The following is a 21,154-nucleotide window of genomic DNA, read 5'->3' as shown; positions in this document are numbered from 1 at the left end:
AGAAACGACCGTATTATACAGGCAAAAGATAATCGAGAATAGTAAGAAGACTCGATGACGATCGTAGACTCGGTGAGGTGGAAAGAAGGTGACAGAAACAACAAATACACGATGCCGCGGCGATGGTCAAATTAAGTTACGGGAGTGTAATTCCGTTAAAAAAAAAAAAAAAAAGATGTGCAATTATTGAGTTATTTTGGGCTGCCGAAAAAAATGGAGAAAAGTTCGGAGAATATGACAAAGCGGTGTCAAAAAATTTCGACAGCATGAAACAGGTATGTTAGTATTTTTGTATCAGTTAGCTTCAAATTTTGGTTAAGTCTGAAAGACTAACGAAAATATTTGTATTTTCGTCGCAGGTTGAAACAGCGAAATTATGAGCAAAAGATATTAACGAAAAGTTTCAAGCTAAAAGATCACAATACCATAGAAAAAATAAAGAAGTTGAAGAAAGTTTTCACTCAAAAAGTTAATGTAATGCGAATTTTTGTCGCACGGAGAAACGGCGGTAGTTCAAGCAAAATATATGTACAAAGAGTCGACGGAGAAAAATTGTGCGTAACAAGGTGTCAATTAATGTCGTAGAAGAATGAAAGAAGCAGAAAGAAATTTCATTGAGAAAAATCAGCTCAATGCCTTAGAGAAAATAATGGTGTTGTTGGAAAGTTTAACTTGGAAAAAGATCGGCTCAATACTTTAGAAAAAATAATGAAGCTGTCGGAAATTCACAACTCGCTCGGAAAAATCGGCTCAATGCCTTAGAAAAAAATAACAAAACTGTCAAAAAATTTCGCTCAGAAAATTTCTTGGAGAACAATCAGCACAATGCCCTCGAAAAAATAATGGAAAGCTTTCAAAAATCGTTGCTCGGAAAATTCCTCGTAGAAAGATCGGCAGAATGTCTTAGAAAAAAGGGGCTTGCGTGCGAGTGAGAAAAATAAAAGAATCGGATTGTTAAGGAAAGAATGATAGAGAGTGTTGGGGTGACTATTCGAAAAGCAATGGCTAAAGAAAAAGTGTCATTCACCGTGGATGAACTCGAAAAATACTTTAAGCGGAGTCAATGATTGTTAACGGCATTAAACAGGTATGTTAGTATTTTTTATTAGTTATCTTAAAACTTTGGTTAAGTCTGAAAGACTGATGAAAGGATTTGTATTTTTGTCGCAGGTTGAAACGGAGGAATTACAAGCAAAAGATATTGACAAAATTTTTTGAGCGGAAAGATTTCAATGCCTTAGAAAAAATAAAGAAGTTGAAGAAAGGTTTTGCTCAGGGTGATCGCGCCGCAATGCCATAGAAGAAATAAAGAAGTCGGAGAAAATTTTCGCTCAGAAAAATCGACGAAAAGTCTCTCAGAAATATCGACCCAATGCCTTAGAAAAAAGAATGAAGCCGACGGAAAGTTTCGTTGAGAAAGAGCGGCACAATGCCTTAGAAAAAATAATGAATGCGGAAGATAGTTAACCAAAAGTGCTGAGCGAAGCGAATGCAGATTTCGAAGAAGAAAATGAAGATTTAATCGAACGACCGTAAGACAATTGACAGAGACAATTGATTAGGTAATTGTGTGAATGGAATACCATAGAGCTAAAACTTTTTTTGATGAAAAATAAAAATAAAGTATGGATTTGCTATTGAATATTGTTGTTGTGACAGATAACATATCTGCGGAAAACTGACAATGTTCTTGATTTATGTAGTTGAAATGAAATAGAATGAGATGCCCCCATGTAGAGAAAAACTCCCCCAATGCTAACTTAACTCGACAAAATTAGACTAAGCGAGTGTAAAAACGTTCAAACTTCGACTGATAAAACGAAATGCGGTGACTTAGTCGGATATGTCTTAGTGATAGTAACGGACTAAGCGAGCGTAAAAACGTTCAAACTTAGACTGACGAAGCTAAACGTGGTAACTTCGTCAGATTTTGTCGTAGCGATAGTAACGGATAAAGCGAACGTAAAAAACGTGGTAACTTTGTCAGATTTTGTCGTCGCGATAGTAACGAACTAAGCGAGCGTAAAAGCGTTCAAACTTAGACTGACGAAGCTAAATGTGGTAACTTTGTTAGATTTTGTCATAGCGATAGTAACGAACTAAGCGAGTGTAAAAGCGTTCAAACTTAGACTGACGAAGCTAAACGTGGTAACTTCGTAAGGTTTTTTGGTAGCGATAGTAACGAACTAAGCGAGCGTAAAAGCGTTCAAACTTAGACTGATAAAGCTAAATGTGGTAACTTCGTCAGATTTTGTCATAGCGATAGTAACGAACTGTTTAACCGTGATAAGCGTTCAAACTTAGATCGACGGTTAAACGTGGTAACCGTCGAGGTTTTTCATAGCGATAGTAAAAAACTAAGCGAGCGTAAAAGCGTTCAAACTTAGACTGACGAAACTAAACGCGGTAACTTCGTCAGATTTTGTCATAGCGATAGTAACGAACTAAGCGAGCATAAAAGCATTCAAACTTAGACTGACGAAGCTAAACGTGGTAACTTCATCAGATTTTGTCGTAGCGATAATAACGAACTAAGCGAGCGTAAAAGCGTTCAAACTTAGACTGACGAAGCTAAATGTGGTAACTTCGTCAGATTTTGTCGTAGCGATAATAATGTTGCGATGAAAACAAAATGATACCATTAGAATTGAAGTGAAAGAAAGACTTTATTGAGCACCAAATCTTGAAAAGTGCAAAAATAATAACGGAAAAGAAACTATTAAACTGGAAACAGATGAACAAATTTTTTGTCCGGTTTTTCGTTCAACTTGTCTATTTTGTCCACTCCCTTAGTAAAATAATTTGTTACGACGAGCAAGAAACGAATACTGTCAGGGGCTGTCGGAAATAAACCAACAATGTCAAGGCCCCATTTCGCAAATGACCAAGGTGTATGGATTGGATGATGCTTCGTCGCGGGAAGTTTGACCCATATCATATATCATGTTTTTGACAATAGGTCATTGTAATACTCAATACATCTCTCTCCTATCACATTCAGATCCTCCATTATAGACCCATCTCCATTCAGCAGACATGTTATCTTATTGGTATTTCTTCTAGCTTGCACTGATTTAAAGAAATACTTAGTATTGCTATCCCCCAAACAAACTGATTGGTCTCTCGATTTCTGCCTATAACATACCTCCTCAGACTTTGATGCATGTACATGCTGCCTCACAATCATTCTTTCCTTTTTGATGAGCTCTCTACTGAGTGGTTCCTTTTGTAGCTCCGTTTGAATCCTCTCCATTTCTTTCCTTGTTTCTTCTGCTCTCTTTGTTACATTCCCTATTGTGCTTTTATTCCATTCAATGAGTGCTACCTTTGTAAGCTTCAGCCTCTTCATGACCCTGTACATCGGATTCCCAACCACCTGACTTGCCCATGCTTCTTGCACCACTTCCATGAATTTACCTTCTCCTACCCAGAAATTGAAGAATCTAAAAGACCGTTTCTTTTGATTTTTCTGTGTAGTAGAGTATACCACCATCGAGCTATGATCAGATGTGACTCCTGGGTTCGGAAATTCTGCTTCCATATCACAATGTTCCCCTATCCACTCTGAGTTGCACATAACTATATCCAACTTGCTGCTTATTCTATTCTCTTGTCTGTTATTCCAAGTGAATATATTACCTTTGAATCTCATGTCAGTCAGTCCCGCTATGGTTACACAGTTTACAAACTCAGTAACATTTGGGTGTCTCAATTCATTCCCTCCCACTTTTTCTAATGGATCCAACACTGAGTTAAAATCCCCTAGAATTATCCAGGGCTTGTGTATGTTAGCTGGCAAGTCCACTATGCTCCTCCATAAGGTTCTTCTCGCTATCATATTAGTGCGTGCATACACAAAGGTAACTATGAAGTTCTTATTAGTGACTATAGTAACTTCCATAGTTATGCTTTGTTCCTCTTTATGCATGACTGTAGCATTACACATGTTTGGGTTCCAGCATACCCAAACCCTTCCTAGCTCATTGAATTCATAGTTTTGTTCTATATTCCATCCTTGGCAGTAATTCCTCAACACATAATCCTTCTTCTTCTCCTTGACTCTCGTCTCTACTAAACCCATCATATTAATATCATTTTTCCTTATCAGTTCCCTTACATCAACCTACTTAAACTTCTTATTCAGTCCCCTCATATTCCAACAGCCTATATTTATCATTTAAACAAATGGGGGTGTATAACTTGCTTGCTACTCTTCCTAGTAACAGTACTGAACCTTCCTCTCGCTGCAGCTGCAACCTTCTCATTATTTGTGGATTTCTCTCGGTTATTCCCCTGATGCGATTCATGACTGTTTTCTAGACATGTTTCATCCTCCCTGAGCTCTTCTTCCTTCTTTCTTTCTCCCTGTCCCCCTTTCTCTGTACTCTCCTTGCCATTCCCATTACCCTCTTTCCTTGGTTCAGCTGCGCTGTTACTTGTTTCTCCATTCAAAACTTGTCTTTGTTTGCACGTGTGTTTCTTACTCAGAGTCTGCCACCCTTCATCATCTTGTATCTCCTGAACTTCTTGTACTTCTTGTACTGAAGCCTCAGTTGGCTTGCTCCTTGCCTTATTCTGTTCCTCCTCTCCATCATTCTTAGTGTTCTTCTTGAGCCATACTGTTTTCATTGCCACATCTGTTTTCGGCTTTTTTGGACAACTCTGGTTAGTGTGCCCAAATACTTGACATGCCAAGCAACATGGAGGTTTCCAGTTGTATTCGAACTCTATTTTATATGCTCTTTTTTAGTCTAAAACCACTGGAATGTTTGCAGGGTAAGTGCATTTCGCATCGATCTCTATGCACATTCTTGCATAAGACGTTCTAGCCATATTCTCCGTGAGTCGATCTGTAAACATTGTACTCTCGACAAAGACTTCCCACTGGCTAAATCCAGCCTTATTCCACATCTCCATAGGTAACCCTTTTACTACTACCCATATAGGTATAGTTTTAGTTCTCTCATTTCGCCTACTTAATAGCTTCCAAGGTCTAATCACAAACAGCTTACTCGCAATATGGAAGGATCCAATGTCCAAAACTGCCTTGCGATCATCCTCCTTCTCAAACAAAAAAGTAAACATTGTGTCTGCATACGGCTTCATTTTGAAATTCTTTATCCTCCATGTCCTACTCACTATCTCCTTAACATAAGCATAGTTCATTCTTTTTCCAACAAATGAACCAACTACCAGATTCTCGCTTTTTTTGTTGAAAGCTGTGAAGTTTGAGCTCTGCACATGGATAACTGGTTTGCCGTCAACCATTGTTGGTGGTATATAACTCAGTTCTTCTCGTCCAGCAGACCTCTTTCCTATCACTTCTGCCCACATGCTTTTCATTTTCACATCACCATTTACATGTTCCACAATTCCACTTTCGGTACTGATCATCTCTGACTCAGCCATACCAACTTGCTTGGTTTTTATGGTATCATCTTGTGTTTTGTTCACATCTGTTGTGGTTTTCTTCTCTACCTCTATTCGTAAGATTCGAGTTACTTCATGCTGCTCTGTTTCCATATCTATGATCTTTGGTGTTTCAGTGCCTGTATCACTCTTTTCTCCAGATCCTAAAATCTCGGATCTGACTTTTAGGTTTTGCATTGCCATGCTTCCTTGGATTATTGCACCAGTTCCAGTGTTTATACCTCGTGTTCCAGTGGTTATTCCCTCATGTGTCGTGTCAGTAGTCAGGTCGACATCTTCTTCATCCTCTCGTTGGACTAGTAGATCATTGTGATTCCTTATCATTCTTTTTTGAATCAGTCTTTCTAGCGACCCTTCCCCATATAGCCTCTCAAACTCTGCTTCTACCCACTTCGAGTCCTCATCATCCTCTGTCCCCCACTTGCTGTTCTAGGATTCCCGCTCTCATTCTCACTTGTTATTTTCTATTTTTCCATAACTTTGAGTAAAGTTACGAAAATACCCCTAATAGTTTAATGCATTTGCATCCAATTTCCAATTTTCTGCTAATTATTCTTCAAGCTCAGTTCAATGCATTTGCATCCAGTTTCCGATTTCTCATTTATTATTCGATGAGGTTGCATTTGCATCTAGTTTCTGATTTCCCGTTAATTATTGTTTGAGGTTAGTTCAATAAATTTGCATCCAGTTTCTAATTTTCTGTTAATTATTTCTTGAGGTTAGTTCAATGCATTTGCATCCAATTTATTTTTTGAAATTAGTTTAGTGTAGTTGAATCTGGTTTCCGATTTCCCATTAATTATTTTTAAATATTAGTTTCACGCATTTGCATCCTATTTCCAATTTATAGTTATTTTTTTTAGGTTAGTTCATTATAGTTGCATCCAATTTCCGATTTCCCGTTAATTTAATCTTTGATGGTTAGTTTAATGTATTTGCATCCAGTTCCCGATTTTCCGATAATTATTTTTTGGTGTTAGTTCAATGTATTTGCATCCAAGTTTTGATTTCCCATTAATTACTCTTTGAGGTTAGTTTAATGCAGTTGTATCAATATTCTGATTGTCTATTAATTAATTTTTAAGATTAGTTTAATGCTTGCATGTGCGTCCAATTTCTAATTTTCCGTTAAATATTATTTGAGGTTAGTTCGATGCATTTGTATCTAGTTTTATGTTTCCCACTAATTGTTCTTTGACGTTAGTTTCATGCAGTATTATATATATATATATATATTTTAAAATATTTGTTATTATTGTTTTTTTTTTAAATTTGCTAATATATATTTTGTGATGTTATTTTTTGTATAATTTAATTTTCCATATATAATTTGTTTTGGTTTGGTTTGGTATATAATTTATTTAAACCCAACGTCCACTTTAACTAAATCAATAGTTATATAATCTATTTAAGCCAACGTCCATTTTAACTGAATCTCGTTACTCTGCTAAAATTGGGAATTATAAAATTCATAAATTTAATTAGAATATGTCATAATTATTGTGACATGTGGTTATTGAAATCATTAATTATGACTAAATGTCTAAATCCCAGAGTGGATGACACCTCAAATTGATCCAACTTTATTTGTTAGTCCCATATATATAGTGCATACAATACAATTTTATTTGTTTTTGGTGTACACTATTTTATTTTATGATTAGTTTACTTTTTTTCCTTTTTTTTCCAGTCACATGTGTGGTTAACAAATGCATAAAGTAAATGTTCAAGCAACTCAATTCATTTTTTCCTTTGTTCTTTCATAGTTTCATTATCATTTTCTAGAAAGAAACTTTGTTATGTTAAACTTCATCTGAGATTAGTGTGGAAGCTATTCATTGTGGCGTAAAGGTTTTAAGAAAATCGTTTTTGGTTGAAAATATTGTTTTTTGTAATTTAGTTATTTTTTATTTTATTTTATTTTTTATTTTTTTCCGTAATTAGCTATATTGTTTAAGAAAAGTTGGAGACTCTGTGAAACTCTAGATGGGATTTAGAAAAAAATAAAATCTCTGTGAGTGCTCTAAAAATATAGATTGGTGAGGGTATAACTATAATATATATCTAAGGATTTGGAATTTCTATTTTTTCGTAATTAGTATTAGTGTTTACAAAAAGTTGGAGACTCTATGAAGCTTTGAAAAATAGAGCCAAGAGAATATAACTATAATATATATATCTAAGGATAAAGATGTAACTGGACTCATTCAAATTGGAATGATAGCTCAAATGCTTTCAATTTGAAACATAATAAAAAACGCAAAAAAGCATTAGGTCACTAGCGATCAATTTTCTATATGTTGTTTAAGTGGAGAAAGTATCTGATACAACCTCGAAGATTGCATACATATACAATGTGGGTTGATTTATTAACCCACGACCTCAAGTATTTCACTTGGAGGAGAACCGGGCCTCCAAAGTTGAAACAATTAAAGCTAAACTTCAAAATAACAATTCATTTCAAAATTTAACTCCTTGATTACAAGTTATTTATTAAAGAGGACGTCTGGGCCAGGTCTGGTAACATTGCCCAGGAGTATCATGTACTTATAACCAAACCTTCAACTAAAAGTTCTCACTTTACTAACTATATTATTGCCAAAATTTTAGAGTGTGCAGCTGAGGACCCTTGCACACCATTGGCTCCACCCTTGCAGATGTGCCTGTGTTCACAAGGTGTTGTTTAGTAATACTGGATTATGTTTAATATAAGTGGTAATCGTAATTCTATTGTGGATGAGTGATTCTTGTAAGTCGGTGAGAGGATGTTAGTGTTATAAGATAACTTAGGGGTCATTTGGTTTTGCCTCTTATAAGATGTGGCCAGTGATTTTGGACATTTTTTTTGTTTGTTTTTTTGCCTCTTATAGGAAACATTCTACTAGAAATGTTTTATAAAATGCTCTAATTCTATAAGTACCAAAATTGGATCTACTTCAATTCTATAAGAGTCTTATAATTAGAAAAATGACTCAAACACCCCCGTCCATATACCCTTCACCTCATTTCTCTTCTTCCCTTTTCATCTATGTTGCACGGACACTGACACGGACGCAGACACTGACGCGACGACTCGGTTATATCTCAAAAAAATAGGACGAGGACGCGGCAAAGGACGCGGAAATTAATTAATATTTATTATTTTATTTTATATAAATTAAACATTAAAAACTAAATTAAATGTATCAACATTCATAAATTCAAAACTAGTAAAGATAAATAGCCACAAAATTAAGTTTAATATTTCCTAATCAAACTTTAAAAACATGTTATAAGTCTTAACAAAACAAAAATAATGAAAAAATTGAGTTTTTTAATATTATTTTGATTTATATTTTATTTTTTTAGGTCAAAATTCGCGTCCTGACCATTTTGACCGCGTCCTGACTGTGTCTTGACCCGCGTCCGGTTTAGTTGACCGCGTCTGCGTCCGACGCGGACACAACCTATTAGGAGGTGCGTCCGTGCTTTAAAGCTTTTCATTATCTTCTTCTCCAAATAACTCTATTGCCCTAGCCACCACCACCACTACCACTACCACCACTACCACCATCACCACAACCACCACTATCATCACCTCCACCACCACTACCACTATACTATTAAGACTATCACCACCACCACCACCACCACTTCCACTACCACCACCACCACCATCACTACCACCGTGATATTAAGACCAATATCATCACCTCCACCACCACCACCACCACCACTACCACCGTACTATTAAGACTATCACCACCGTGCTATTAAGACATCCACCACTTCTACTACCACCACCATCACCGTGCTATTAAGACCAATATCATCACCTCCACTACCACTACTACCACCACCGCCAATTAAGGTAGTTTCCTAAAATCGATATTCTAATTATCAAAATTGATTTAAAACCCAAAATCAAACTATACGCTTGTTTCAAATTAATCTATTCAAGTTAAATGTGATGTAAAGTAGGGTTATATTTGTCAAATAACCACCTATAGGATGTCATGTATTTGTTTTTTCTATTTTTACAAGTGCTTATAAGAGAAACTTAAAATGAAAAATAAACCACTTTATAAGACCACTTTATAAGACCCTCTTATAACACATGGTCTTATAAGACCCTCTTATAACTTAACTCGAAAAAACAAATAGCCCCTTAGTGGGTGGTTATTTAAATATGCGTGTCTTATAAATTGTTTGAAACCAAGGATACAAATTATGAAAATGCTAGCGAGACAGCGACTATCACAAACTTATGTGACAGCCCACTTGTGTTTCGCCATGTTGCAATTGGATAACTGGGAACATAGGAGATCGGTTCTCACCTTCTACCCAATCACTAATCATCCAAGAAAAAAACATATAGAACCAATAGGAGAGTGACTGGTATGGTTGTTTCATCTTCTCAATTCAAGAATAATCCATTGAAAGTCTCAATTGATAATTCCAAGCTTTGTCATCAAGTTGGATTACCAGACTTGCAATTTTAGAAAAGAACAATTTTTTTTTTCTGGGATGATAAATGGATTTGTGTTTTTAATATTCTTTTACCTAAATCTTAATTTAGTTAAAATTTGGACAACAATAACTTTTTGCCACTCATCAAACTATTATTTTTTTTGTATTTTTAATCTTTTTTCACTTGAATTTTGATATTTTCACATTCAATTTCAAACAAAGTAGATGTTTGTTTTCGCAATCACTAACACATGCAGATAGAAATGAGATAGCCGGATGGAGCCATTAAGGAGATGGGGAGAAGAAGATGAAACAGAAGTTTGCCTATTTTTATTTTCTTTTTCCATGCCCATCTTTTTAATTCGTAAACAAAGACTATCCATTTTGAAGGTACCCAGTTTTCCACTTGCAAATGTGGCGAAACACCAGTGGGTTGTCATGTATATGTATGACAGCAGCTGTCTCGCTAGCACTACTCTACAAATTATGAATAAAAATTGTTAATTGTTCGTGGGTTCCTCATTTAACCCAAATTGTATATATATGTATGAATTCTTCATTCTTATCTTTTCCCCACTCAAACCAAGTTAAATGAATACGCTCTCCTGCGGCTGAAAGCAGTGCTCCTCTCTTCCCCCTTTTTTTCTCTCTTCTTTCAAATTTGAATTCATAGTTTGGCTTTGGGATTACAATAGAAAGGACTAGAATAATAAAAGTACACGCTTTTCTCTATGCTACAGTTTTCTATAGTATAAGATTCTTTTTGTTCCTATGAAGGTTGGTTTTTGGTTCATCTATAGTGTAGAGAAAAAGACGTTTTCTCTCTTTGGTATCGAAGCCGCCCTAGACTTTGCTCGACAAAATGCCAAGACGACCGCTTCATGTCTTGGTCGACATCCAGGCGATTGAGCCCTCGACTTTGTCTGTACAAGGGCGGCGCGACCCGCACTACACCGTATTTCAGCAAACTTCGACTGTTTCAGAAGTTTTTTTTGTAAAAACTTAACCTAACCAAAACCAAGAAAGAGAGAGATTATAAGAGATCAATTCTTTGTGAGTTGAGTGTTCATTCTTTATGAGTGAATTGAGAGAACTTGTAATATGTTACTCTGGACATCTAGTAAAACTTAGAACTCGCAGTGTGGACGTAGGCAAATTGCCGAACCACGATATATCTTGTCTTGTGGTTTGTTCTTCCTTTACATTAATTGTTTTACTTTATATGCTTGTGATTTGATATTGAGAAGTGTTGGGATATTACTTGGAGGGTGTTGAAGTCTTGTCTATTGAGAAGGATCGATCTTTGTGTAGGATTGATTTATTTGTTGTGGATAACATTATTTCCGCATTGTACTATTCACAACACATAGAGTGTCTTAGAGAAATCTTTCTAGTACTTTAGTGATGATGGAACTTATGAGACTAAGTCTCAGAGGTGAGACATCAGGTTCGAACTCAAGATAAAAAATTGAACAACTCCAGGATGAGATGCAGCAGCTATTCTGCTCAAAGGAAAAAAAAAGTTATTGATATCAAATGCAAAAGCCCAGTGATAGAGGAGGAAGGAGCAAACACTCTAGTGGGTAAGTTGTATGGGGAACGACATATAGAAGTGAATGAAGTAGGTGAAGAGCTACACAGGTGTTGGCAAACGACTAGCAAGACTAAAGTGGAACTCATTACAAGAGGTTTATACAAGCTTCAATTTGAGGATAAAGCGGAATATGATTATGTGCGAAAAAATGGACCATAGCTAGTACATGGTTTTATTATGTCAATGAAGAAATGGAGACATCTGGGCAATGGAGATGAAGTGCTTGATTTTGATTTTGTAAAGTTCTGGGTTCAGATTTATGGGATTCCAGCAAATAGGATCAATGCTGAGAATGTGCAAAGTGTGGGAAGTAGCTTGGGCAAAGTGAAAGCTACTGATCTTACCTGCTCAGCCTGCTCAGCAGAGTTCAAGGTCTAAGTAGCTAGAGTTAGAGTGAAGATGGATTTAAAGGAACGCCTCTTGAAAGGTCTGGACTTGAGAACAGAAGTGGGAGAGGTGTTTCCGGTGTCATTTAAATATGAGAAACTGGATATCTTCTACTACTTTTGCGGGAGGATTGGACATGATTTTTACTTGTGTCATCAGAAGGAGAAGTATCGAACCAATATGCTAAAATGTGGAGGTTCTCCGGGGAACATTAAACTTAATTTCTCCTTCATGCATGATGAGAGCAGCAGTGTTCTATAATGGGGTGGTGTACCCAAATCCTACTTCGGTGATCATCTCTGGAAGACCACAGAAACCAAGGTTTGATCAGATTCCTGCTAGGTTCAAAGGTGGGCGGAGTCATCGGAATTGGACCAGAACTGGAATTCTGGCGACGCCACCACGATTAAAACACGTGGCGAGGGATCATGGAAATGTAGCCGTTGGATCTAGATCGGAAGGGGACAAATCTTGTCAGGCTCCAATGACTATCTCTAGACAAGGTACAGGAGATGGGTCAAGGTCTGTTGGTATAAGTGGAGGATCTGGGTCCACTTGTCCTAGATCGGACAGCTATTCTTCACGCCCATATGCTTACAGCCCAGAAAGTGTTAGCAGTTGTGTAAGTATCAATACTAGATCTAGCATGGTTTTAAATAGGATCGGGGCCTCTGGGCCGTTGGTGGTTGTGGGCTCTGTTTTGGGTAGTCCTAATATGGAAGTGGAAATGGATAGCCATGATATGGAAGTGGGCATGGGTGGAAGAAGTATGGATGTGGGGTTGCTTTATGGGTCGGGTGTTCGTGTGTGAGGTTATGGTATTGCATAAAGGCCCTGTAGAGGTAGGTGAGCTGGAGAGAGAAAGTAATCATGATCAGGCTATATCTAGCCACTCATGTCCTCTGAGTTCCAATGCTTGCTCGTCTTTTCTTGTGGGTTCTGATGGATCAGCTGATACCAATCTAGTGGCTTCGAATACACTCCCCCCCCCCCCCTGTATCGATTCTCCAGCACACCTACACGTGGCAGATGATACAAAGTTATGGCTTCTCGAGGATGGCAAAAGAAATTTAAGAGATCTGATGGTTCACTCCCAGAGACAATAGTGGTTGTGTTGTCTAAAGAAGTGGAAGTGGTAGGAGAAAAAAGAAAAATCCGTTCTTTACAAGCTTTGGGGATGGCAGATCACGATGAGGAGAATTGGGTTCGCAGAAGTGTTCGTTTGATGGATGTTAGATCAAAGAGAGCGAGGTTAGATGCTCAAGATATGAGAGAAAGAGGTGAAGGACATCTTCTGGTACCGAATGATGTGGAAATCACTAATATATCAAGTGATTCCATGGGGTCGAATGATTCTGCTATGGGTAATGATGAGGAGGCTGGGGGAGAGGCACTCTCTGAGGAGTTATCTTCAGATGACTCTCAGTAAGAGGATGATGTTGTATCATAGGAAGAAGAGGAGGAGCAAAATGCTGACTCAGTGCCTCCTCTAGCAATGATGGGTCATGATCAAGTTGATGTAGAGCAAGAGAGTAGTTTGATGTCCTTGGGTTATGAGTCTGGATCAGAGAATAGTGTTACCCAGCCATGTCCTCTTGCAGTTGATGACTCTACAATGGTTCGAAGGTTAGAATATTATGGAAAGAACAATGATATAGGGGAAAGCTCAGATGTACAAGGTAAGTGTAAGGAGGAAACATGTAAAGCTAAAAGTAAAGAGTCAGAAGGTATGTCAAGCAGTAGGGGTCTGTGTGGTCCTCCCCCAGGTTTTGCGATAGCTGTACCTCAACAGCTACCTCATCAGCAATGATACATGCTTGGAATTGTCGGGGAATGGGTTCCTCCATGGCAGTTCAAAATCTAAATGATCTTGTGAGACAACACCAACCGAATATTTTATGTTTATCTAAAACTAAAGTCAGTACTAGTAAGATAAGTATGTTAGGTAAGGTTATTAAATATGATCATGTCTTTTGTGTTCCTGCTGCTGGAAGTAAAGGAGGGATTGCTCTATTGTGGAAGGAGGGAGTGAATCTGGAAGTGATGGGAGTAACAGCAAACCAAATCTCAGGTAAATTAAGTAATTATCATAGTAATGAGCCTTGGTTTTTTACTTTTGTGTATAGAGAACCTAATGCTAGTCTGAGACACCGGTTCTGGACAGAATTAATTAAGGGATGTGGCTCCCTATATTCCTGGTCTTTGGTTGGTGTTTGGAGACTTCAATGCTATTAAGTATCTTAATGAGAAAATAGGTGGAAGATCGGTTTTTACTAAATGCATGAATGATTTTAATTCTGTTATCAATGATCTTGGGCTGATGGACTTGGGATACAAAGGCCCTAAATTTACCTGGAATAATAATAGGAGGTTAGTTGATAATATTTTAGAACATTTAGATAGAGCTCTTGCTTCCTCTGATTGGTTGCGTAAGTTCCCTAATATGCTGGTTACTAATGTTGCAAATGCTACGTTTGATCATCTATCTTTGAAGATCTCTCTGAAGGCTTGTGAGGATAAAGCTGAGAGACCTTTCAGGTTCTATAGTATGTGGCTGCAAGATGAGTCCTGCATACATACTATAGAAAAAGCTTGGAACTCTGTCACATATTATTTACCTGATTGGAAAGTGATTCATAAGTTGAGAAGTACTGCTGATCATGAGAGTCTTAAAAGTTGAAACAAAAAGGTTTTTGAAAATATTTTCTATAACATAAAAAAGACTCAAAAAGATTTGGATAGAGTGTTACAAAGGCCTTTTAACCCTTCAAATTTAGAAAAAGCAAAGGTTTTAAAAAGTCAGCTTTTTGACTGGTATGAAAAAGAATAAATTTTTTGGAAACAAAAATCTAGTCAACATTGGATCAAAAAGGGAGGGGGGGTAGGAATACAAAGTTTTTTCACTTGCCTACTATATATAGGAGAAGAAAGAATAATATAGATAAGGTTAAAGATGATAATGGTGTTTGGCAAGAAGGTAGAAAAGGGGTGGGTGATACTATTAATGAATATTTTGAAAATATTTTTCATTCTAGCAATCCTATAGATAATGAAGACATTCTAAACCTGTTTAATCCTTGTATCATTGATAAAGAAAATTAGATTCTTAGTGCTTGTCCTTCTAGAGATGATGTTTGGCATGTGGTTAAGAAGTTGGGGGCTCTTAAATCCCCTGGGCCAGATGGGTTCTAAGGTACTTTCTATCAACAATGCTGGATTGTGGTAGGGGATAGTGTAACGGATTGTGTTCAAGATTTTTTTATACATGGTAAGATGAATGCTAGTTTTAATGAGACTTTTATAGCTCTGATTCCTAAGATTTCTAACCCTGACCATATCTCCACGATTAGACCTATCAGTCTGTGTAATTTTTGTTATAAAATCATATCAAAACTGCTGGCTAACAGATTGAAAGCACATATAAATAAAATTGTTTCTCCTTTTCAAGGAGCTTTCATAAATGGTAGGAACATAGGAGATAATATAGGCTTGGCTAGTGAGATTTTTCATAACAAGAGGCATATGAAAAATAAAAAAGGGTTTGTAGCTTTAAAAATGGATATGTCAAAAGCTTATGATAGAGTAGAGTGGTCTTTTATTGATAAGTTATTCCATAGATTGGGTTTTAATGAAAGGTGGAGACTCCTAATCTCCCAATATTTGTTTACTGTCTCTTTTAAAGTGCTTTTGAATGGAGCTCCTTTGGATATTGTTATTCCTAGCAGAGGGCTGAGACAGGGAGATCCTCTCTTCCCCTATCTGTTCATCTTGGTCTCAGAAGCTCTGTCAAGGATGATAGCTTCAGCTGAACATAAAAGGGAGTTACATGAGATAAAGATTAAAAAAGGAGTTCCACCTATCACTCATCATTTACTGTATACTGATGATCTCATTTTGTTTACTAAGGCTAATCTCACAGAAAATGGGAATTTAAAAAAGATTTTGGAAGATTATTGTAAGGTGTCTGGACAAAAAACAAATTATGATAAATCTAGTTTTTATAGCAGTAGGAATGTAAATAATAAACATAAAATTTTTTTGAAAAAGTTTTGGAAAATGAGGTTTTTTTATAGGAAAGATAAGTATTTTGGGGTTCCTATAGTCCTCTCTAGAAAGAAGAGATAGGATTTTGAGTACTTGGTTGATAAGGTTCATGGGAAGATAAAAGGATGGAGGGCTAAAGTTCTTTCCTTGGCTGGCAGAACTACCCTCATCCAGGCTGTGGTACAAGCCACACCAATTTTTGCAATGGCCATTTATCTTCTTCCAGCATCTACTTGTGAGAAGATAGATAAGGCTTGTAGAAATTTTTGGTGGCATGGTACTAAGGAAAGTAAAAGCATCCACACCATAGGGGGGGATAGCATTTGTAGACCTAAGGCCCAAGGTGGCTTAGGATTCAGAAAAACTCAAGATATGAATAAAGTTATGCTAGCTAAGTTGGCTTGGAAGGCTATCACTGATAAGACTTCCTTGTGGGCAAAAAATTTTATAGCCATATATGGAAGGCATTGGTTTGATGTGAAAGAGAACCCACCCCCTAATGCTTCCTGGTTCTGGAAAGGGATACATAGGGTGGCTATTCCACTCATAGATGGGTGCTTGTTGAGTATAGGGAAAGGGAATGAGGTTTCCCTGATGACTCAACCATGGCTGAGCATAAATAATAGGTCTATCACTATCAGTGAGCTGATGCCTATGAGGCCAGAGCTCCAAATGCTTGAAGTAAAGGACATTTTTCTGGAGGATGGGAGTGGATGGGATATAAATAGGGTTGATCACCTATTCCCATCTGCTGTTAGTAACCTCATAAAACAAGTGCTTATCAGACCAAGATATAGTGGTCAAGATAAGATAAGGTGGATGGGTACTAGGAATGGTACTCTCACTGTGAAGTCAGCATATCAGAAGCTGATGGGGAACAAAGAGGTAGCACAATCCTCTTCTTTCAACATGAGGACTGTAAAAGCTATCTTTCTGTGGAAGTTGTATATGGGATGTCTCCCCATTGGGGATTTGCTCAATAGAAGAGGTCTGAAGGGTGACTTCTCTTGCTCCTTCTATGGAGAAGTCCAAGAGGACCCAGTGCATCTGTTTTTTCAATGTGATTAGGTAAAGTCGATTTAGTTTGCTTCTAACATTAGGGGCAGAGTAGAAGAGAGAGCTGGCAAGACTATTAGGGAATGGCTGGACATGTTCATTGAGTGGACTAAGGACCAAGATGATGAAGTAGCATAAAAAGGGATACTAGCAATGGTAATAGTGCAGGAGCTATGGGAAACAAGAAATAAAGTAAAGTTTGTAGGCAGGAGCAAAAATAGAGAAAATTTTATAAGAAGGACATCAGTAATGTGGACCCCCCTCAAGGCCTTTGAAGGCGAACAGGGAGTTGGGGGGCACCAGTCCCAAAACAGAGTTTCTACTCAATTAAATAACTGTCTGAATGAAGATGTATTTTCTGTAATTGAAATAGATACAGTAATAATAAGATTTGATGCTGCTTTTTTCAGGAAAAATGGAGAAGCGGCAGGTGGGGCTATGGCATGGGACAATGAAGGAGGTTTAATAGCAGCAGCTTCAAGGAGATTCACAGCAGGGGATGTAGAGGAAGCAGAAATGGTGGCAATAGAAGTAGCAGCAAAGCTAGCTAGGAGTACAGGCGCTAACTCCTTCTTGTTCGAGGGGAATAGCAAGCTAGCAATTCAGAATGTTGTAAACACGATCGAGTCAAATTCATGTAGTTGGAAACTTGAACCTATAAAGTTTATGGTAGATGAGGTCTGTAGGTCTTTTGGGTTTTGTAAGTTCTATTGGATTAGTAGGAGGTATAATACTGAAGCTCATGAGTTGGTTATATGGGCAGTTCAAGATCAAGATGTTAACCTCCAGCCAAAACTCTTATTGGATTGTAGTGTAGTTCCTTTGATGCTTTAATATATAAATGTGTGTTGTTAGCGGAAAAAAAAAACTTTTCCCCACTCGTATATGGATGTCCTACTATATTAACTAAGTCATAAACTCATAATAGCATCTTTATACATTGATATTGCAAATCATTTCTTCAATAGGGAGGTTCTACATTTCTAAATAATTATGATCTGCAGCACAATCATTTGGGTCTCCTAGGAAGTTACATATACCGACCCAAAGCCAAATGGTTGGCATCCAGTACAAGTTTTTTATCTTCAAATGGGATGGACATATTATTTGCAGCTGCCTTATCCCACATACTTCTATTTCCTTTGTATGTAATTGTTGGACATTCCACTCCATATTAGCATGTTATCATTACTGTATTTGACCGAATAAATTTTTGTGACAATGTTTAAAATCATTAGGAGATCAAATCTATAATAAACGTTCACAAAAACAATAAAGAAAGCAAGAAAACCATAAAGACCCGTACATGAGGTCAAAGTTGCATAATGTATACCTGAAAAAAATCTTCCATCAAGCTTCTTAATACCATAATCCAAGTACACTTTATTAAATGACTTAATATTAGTAACCACACCATTTCTCATGTGAACATGTTTAGCGATTCGAGTTACCAAGTCCATTAATAGTTCTTTCTTAACATGGGGCTTCAATAACAACATACAATCCCACAATGGCATTTTTCCTGATTCAACAAAAAAAAAATCACCCGAAAAATCGATACTTCAACCAATGGTATTGAAATATTGAATGAAAGAATGGGAAAATGTCTTATTATTATGAACGAACACACCACTTCGAGAGAGAGAGAGGGAGAGAATAGAGTAGGAGTTGCAGAGAAATTAAACAGGGTTTTACAAGTTTACACAAATTTATGAGCTGGGCCTTAGTGGACTATCAAATAGTCACATATTTTCAATTAAAAAGCCCACCAAAAACAGCCCAATACTTCAATCATTGTTTCATCACTTTCATGTTCAGTGTCTACTTATCCGATCCAGTCTTTGCAGCGATGATATGTAGTGTTTATATTTTATTTAGGATTTATAGATGATTATTTGTGATACACATGTTTACCAGCAAATTGTTGTAGATGCTGGTAAGCTGTTCAGAGGAGATTCGAGCTATAGTATGGTATATATATAACTATTATTTGTTTAGTTTTGTAATAAAAAAGGAAGTTATGCAGTTATGCATGGGACAAATATACCCTGCCTTCTAAGGGAACAGATCACCAATAAAAAAACTTTCTAATCATAGTTCGTGACTTAGTGTAATTATGATGTCTTTGATATCTTTTATCTAGTTGGGGATTGAGTTTTCACATGGTGATGAAGAACATTTTCTCATGTGACTAGCCACATGCTTGTAAGCATAATAGTCAAGCTTCCAAAGCTCATCTTTCTTCTTAATATAATCTTTCTTTATTGAGTCATGCAGGTGCTAATGGAAGCACTAAAATGCCTCCTTTCAACTTTATCACCAGAACCAATTAGACCGCACCTTTCCCCCTCATTGCAACTTTATTACGGTACTTTTGTCTTCAAAGTTTACTACTTATTTAGTTATTTACACATCATGCTATTTCACATACAGAGTTAAACAAGTTTAAAACGCTTAGAAATGAACACAAGGGCCCCAATTTTAACGAAGGAAATGCTTTACCAAAAAAAAACTTAGGAAATGGATTTATGATGTAGAAAAAGAAAATTAGAATGGTGGTTTTTTTCCCCTAACCTTGCTCACCAAAAATGTACGTGTGGATGAATATGTAAATTTAAAGGTTTTAATTATTTATTCTAACAAAAATTGCACACTTGCAAATAGCAAGTAATCAATTTGGATCTTTAATTAGTTGTCAATTACCCACTATAGCTCCTCTACTTTGTCTTGGTTCCCATGTGAGGTTCCTTATTATACTAAACACTTCATCAGCTCAGTTGCGTTAGCTTTCAAGAGACAACTTAATTTTATAAGTCACCTTCCAACATTTAGTAACAGAAAAACAAGAAACAAAGGAACATCACCCTTCCCTTAATAAATCACGCATTGCATGTTTTGAGATTCAAGCAAAGCAACTCAACTACCCTTCAACAGCTCACCACTTCCAGCCACACAAAGTAGACACTAGACACCATGGTCTCCCAGGGTGTTCAAGCAACACCAAGATCCATAGAAACAATGTCAAGCCCAGCAAGAATCTCTTTCTCCACAAACCTGTTTCAAGGCAAGAACATCACTACAAGCTCTGAGGCCTCGAAATCCCATGACATGGAGAAAGGAAAAATGCACAATGTCGAGTTTGAGTTTTTTTCTAGCAATATCAATACAAATGCTATGTTACCGGCTGATGAATTATTCTTCGAGGGAAAGCTCCTTCCCATTTTACAAATGGAGCAGCAGGAGAAACTCGACAAGATCACTCTCGAACCAAAGGTGAATAATGAAAATGAAGAACAAAAGGATTCAAATAACGAAAATAGTAGATCAGTAAGTTGGTACATGGATGAAGACCCATCTCCTAGGCCACCTACATGCACTGTTTTATGGAAAGAGCTACTGAACTTAAAGAAACATCGTGCACGTGCTGCTTCTTCATTGTCACCATCACCATCTTCATCGTCATCGTCAAGTTCTATGGCTGATCACATGGAAACCATAGATGAAGGGAACGAAGGTAAGGAAGGAATGTGGAATAAGGAGAAGCATTTGAAGAGGATTAAGAAAGGGTTGGAGAGAACAAGATCAGCTAGTTTCAGAATAAGGCCTATGGTCAATGTACCTGTTTGCACCCAAGCTAAAAACACTGCCCTGCCTTCCTTGTTTCCTCTTAAGAAAATCAATGTACAGAGGCAAGAGATCGAGGATAGATAGTAGTTGAAATAATATCGTTAGTTGAAATTGATCTGTTTTATGGCATTTTTAGATTGTTCATCCTTCTTTAGAATTTTCGGAGTTTGATGGCGTTTACCAAAGTAGATGGATCCAGCTAATGCATTCTACATGTTTGTTAACCATTTAATTCTAGAGAGAATTGGACACCCTTCCCCAATTCTGACTAATCCTGGCAAGGGACCTCCGTCAGGCTCAACCATGCATAACCGCTTCCAAAAGATTTATATATTTAATCTAAATATAACAAAAGTACGAATATCATCTGGAATTGTGAACGGAACAGCCAAAAACATGAATATGTCTTGTGAAATTTGTGAGCACAACAGCCAAAAATGTGAACATGACCACACGACATGCATGATGGCAATTTGGCATGTTGCATCCAAAGTTAAAGGTAGGCGATTTTAGAGGCATCTGTCGTATATCGTATATAGGCCAAAAACGGTTAAAATGACATGAATG

General features: G+C 37.0%; 4 protein-coding genes across 4 annotated transcripts; 3 read left to right on the top strand and 1 right to left on the bottom strand.

Moving 5' to 3' along the window:
• Nucleotides 1–2,941: 2,941 nt before the first annotated feature.
• On the bottom strand, nt 2,942–4,081 carry LOC147517983 (uncharacterized). Its single transcript, XM_086593765.1, has one exon. It carries the CDS (start codon nt 4,079–4,081, stop codon nt 2,942–2,944), a length of 1,140 nt encoding a protein of 379 aa, XP_086449891.1.
• A 10,060-nt stretch (nt 4,082–14,141) lies between these two features.
• LOC147517982 (uncharacterized) lies at nt 14,142–14,540 on the top strand. The gene has a single exon (XM_086593764.1). It carries the CDS (start codon nt 14,142–14,144, stop codon nt 14,538–14,540), a length of 399 nt encoding a protein of 132 aa, XP_086449890.1.
• An 875-nt stretch (nt 14,541–15,415) lies between these two features.
• LOC147517981 (uncharacterized) lies at nt 15,416–17,794 on the top strand. Its single transcript, XM_086593763.1, has 3 exons — nt 15,416–15,874; nt 16,079–16,953; nt 17,371–17,794. Exons 1-3 carry the CDS (start codon nt 15,416–15,418, stop codon nt 17,792–17,794), a joined length of 1,758 nt encoding a protein of 585 aa, XP_086449889.1.
• A 1,898-nt stretch (nt 17,795–19,692) lies between these two features.
• LOC147517980 (uncharacterized) lies at nt 19,693–20,702 on the top strand. The gene has a single exon (XM_086594719.1). It carries the CDS (start codon nt 19,934–19,936, stop codon nt 20,669–20,671), a length of 738 nt encoding a protein of 245 aa, XP_086450845.1. The 5' UTR covers nt 19,693–19,933; the 3' UTR covers nt 20,672–20,702.
• The last annotated feature ends 452 nt before the right edge of the window (nt 20,703–21,154 follow it).

The sequence above is a fragment of the Coptis chinensis genome, chromosome 2 (assembly GCF_015680905.1).
Source record: "Coptis chinensis isolate HL-2020 chromosome 2, ASM1568090v1, whole genome shotgun sequence".
Classification (NCBI taxonomy): Eukaryota; Viridiplantae; Streptophyta; class Magnoliopsida; order Ranunculales; family Ranunculaceae; genus Coptis; species Coptis chinensis.
The sequence above is the reverse complement of the archived record's forward strand: the minus strand, read 5'-3'. Positions and strand labels throughout refer to the sequence as shown.

Coding starts and splice junctions, on each gene's coding strand:
- LOC147517981 (XM_086593763.1), top strand. CDS start 15,416: ATGGATATGTCAAAAGCTTATGATAGAGTAGAGTGGTCTTTTATTGAT. Junction 15,875..16,078: donor GTTTTTATAGCAGTAGGAAT/GTAAATAATAAA, acceptor ACCCTCATCCAG/GCTGTGGTACAAGCCACACC. Junction 16,954..17,370: donor CAAGAGGACCCAGTGCATCT/GTTTTTTCAATG, acceptor TGCTTTTTTCAG/GAAAAATGGAGAAGCGGCAG.
- LOC147517983 (XM_086593765.1), bottom strand. CDS start 4,081: ATGGGTTTAGTAGAGACGAGAGTCAAGGAGAAGAAGAAGGATTATGTG.
- LOC147517980 (XM_086594719.1), top strand. CDS start 19,934: ATGGTCTCCCAGGGTGTTCAAGCAACACCAAGATCCATAGAAACAATG.
- LOC147517982 (XM_086593764.1), top strand. CDS start 14,142: ATGAATGATTTTAATTCTGTTATCAATGATCTTGGGCTGATGGACTTG.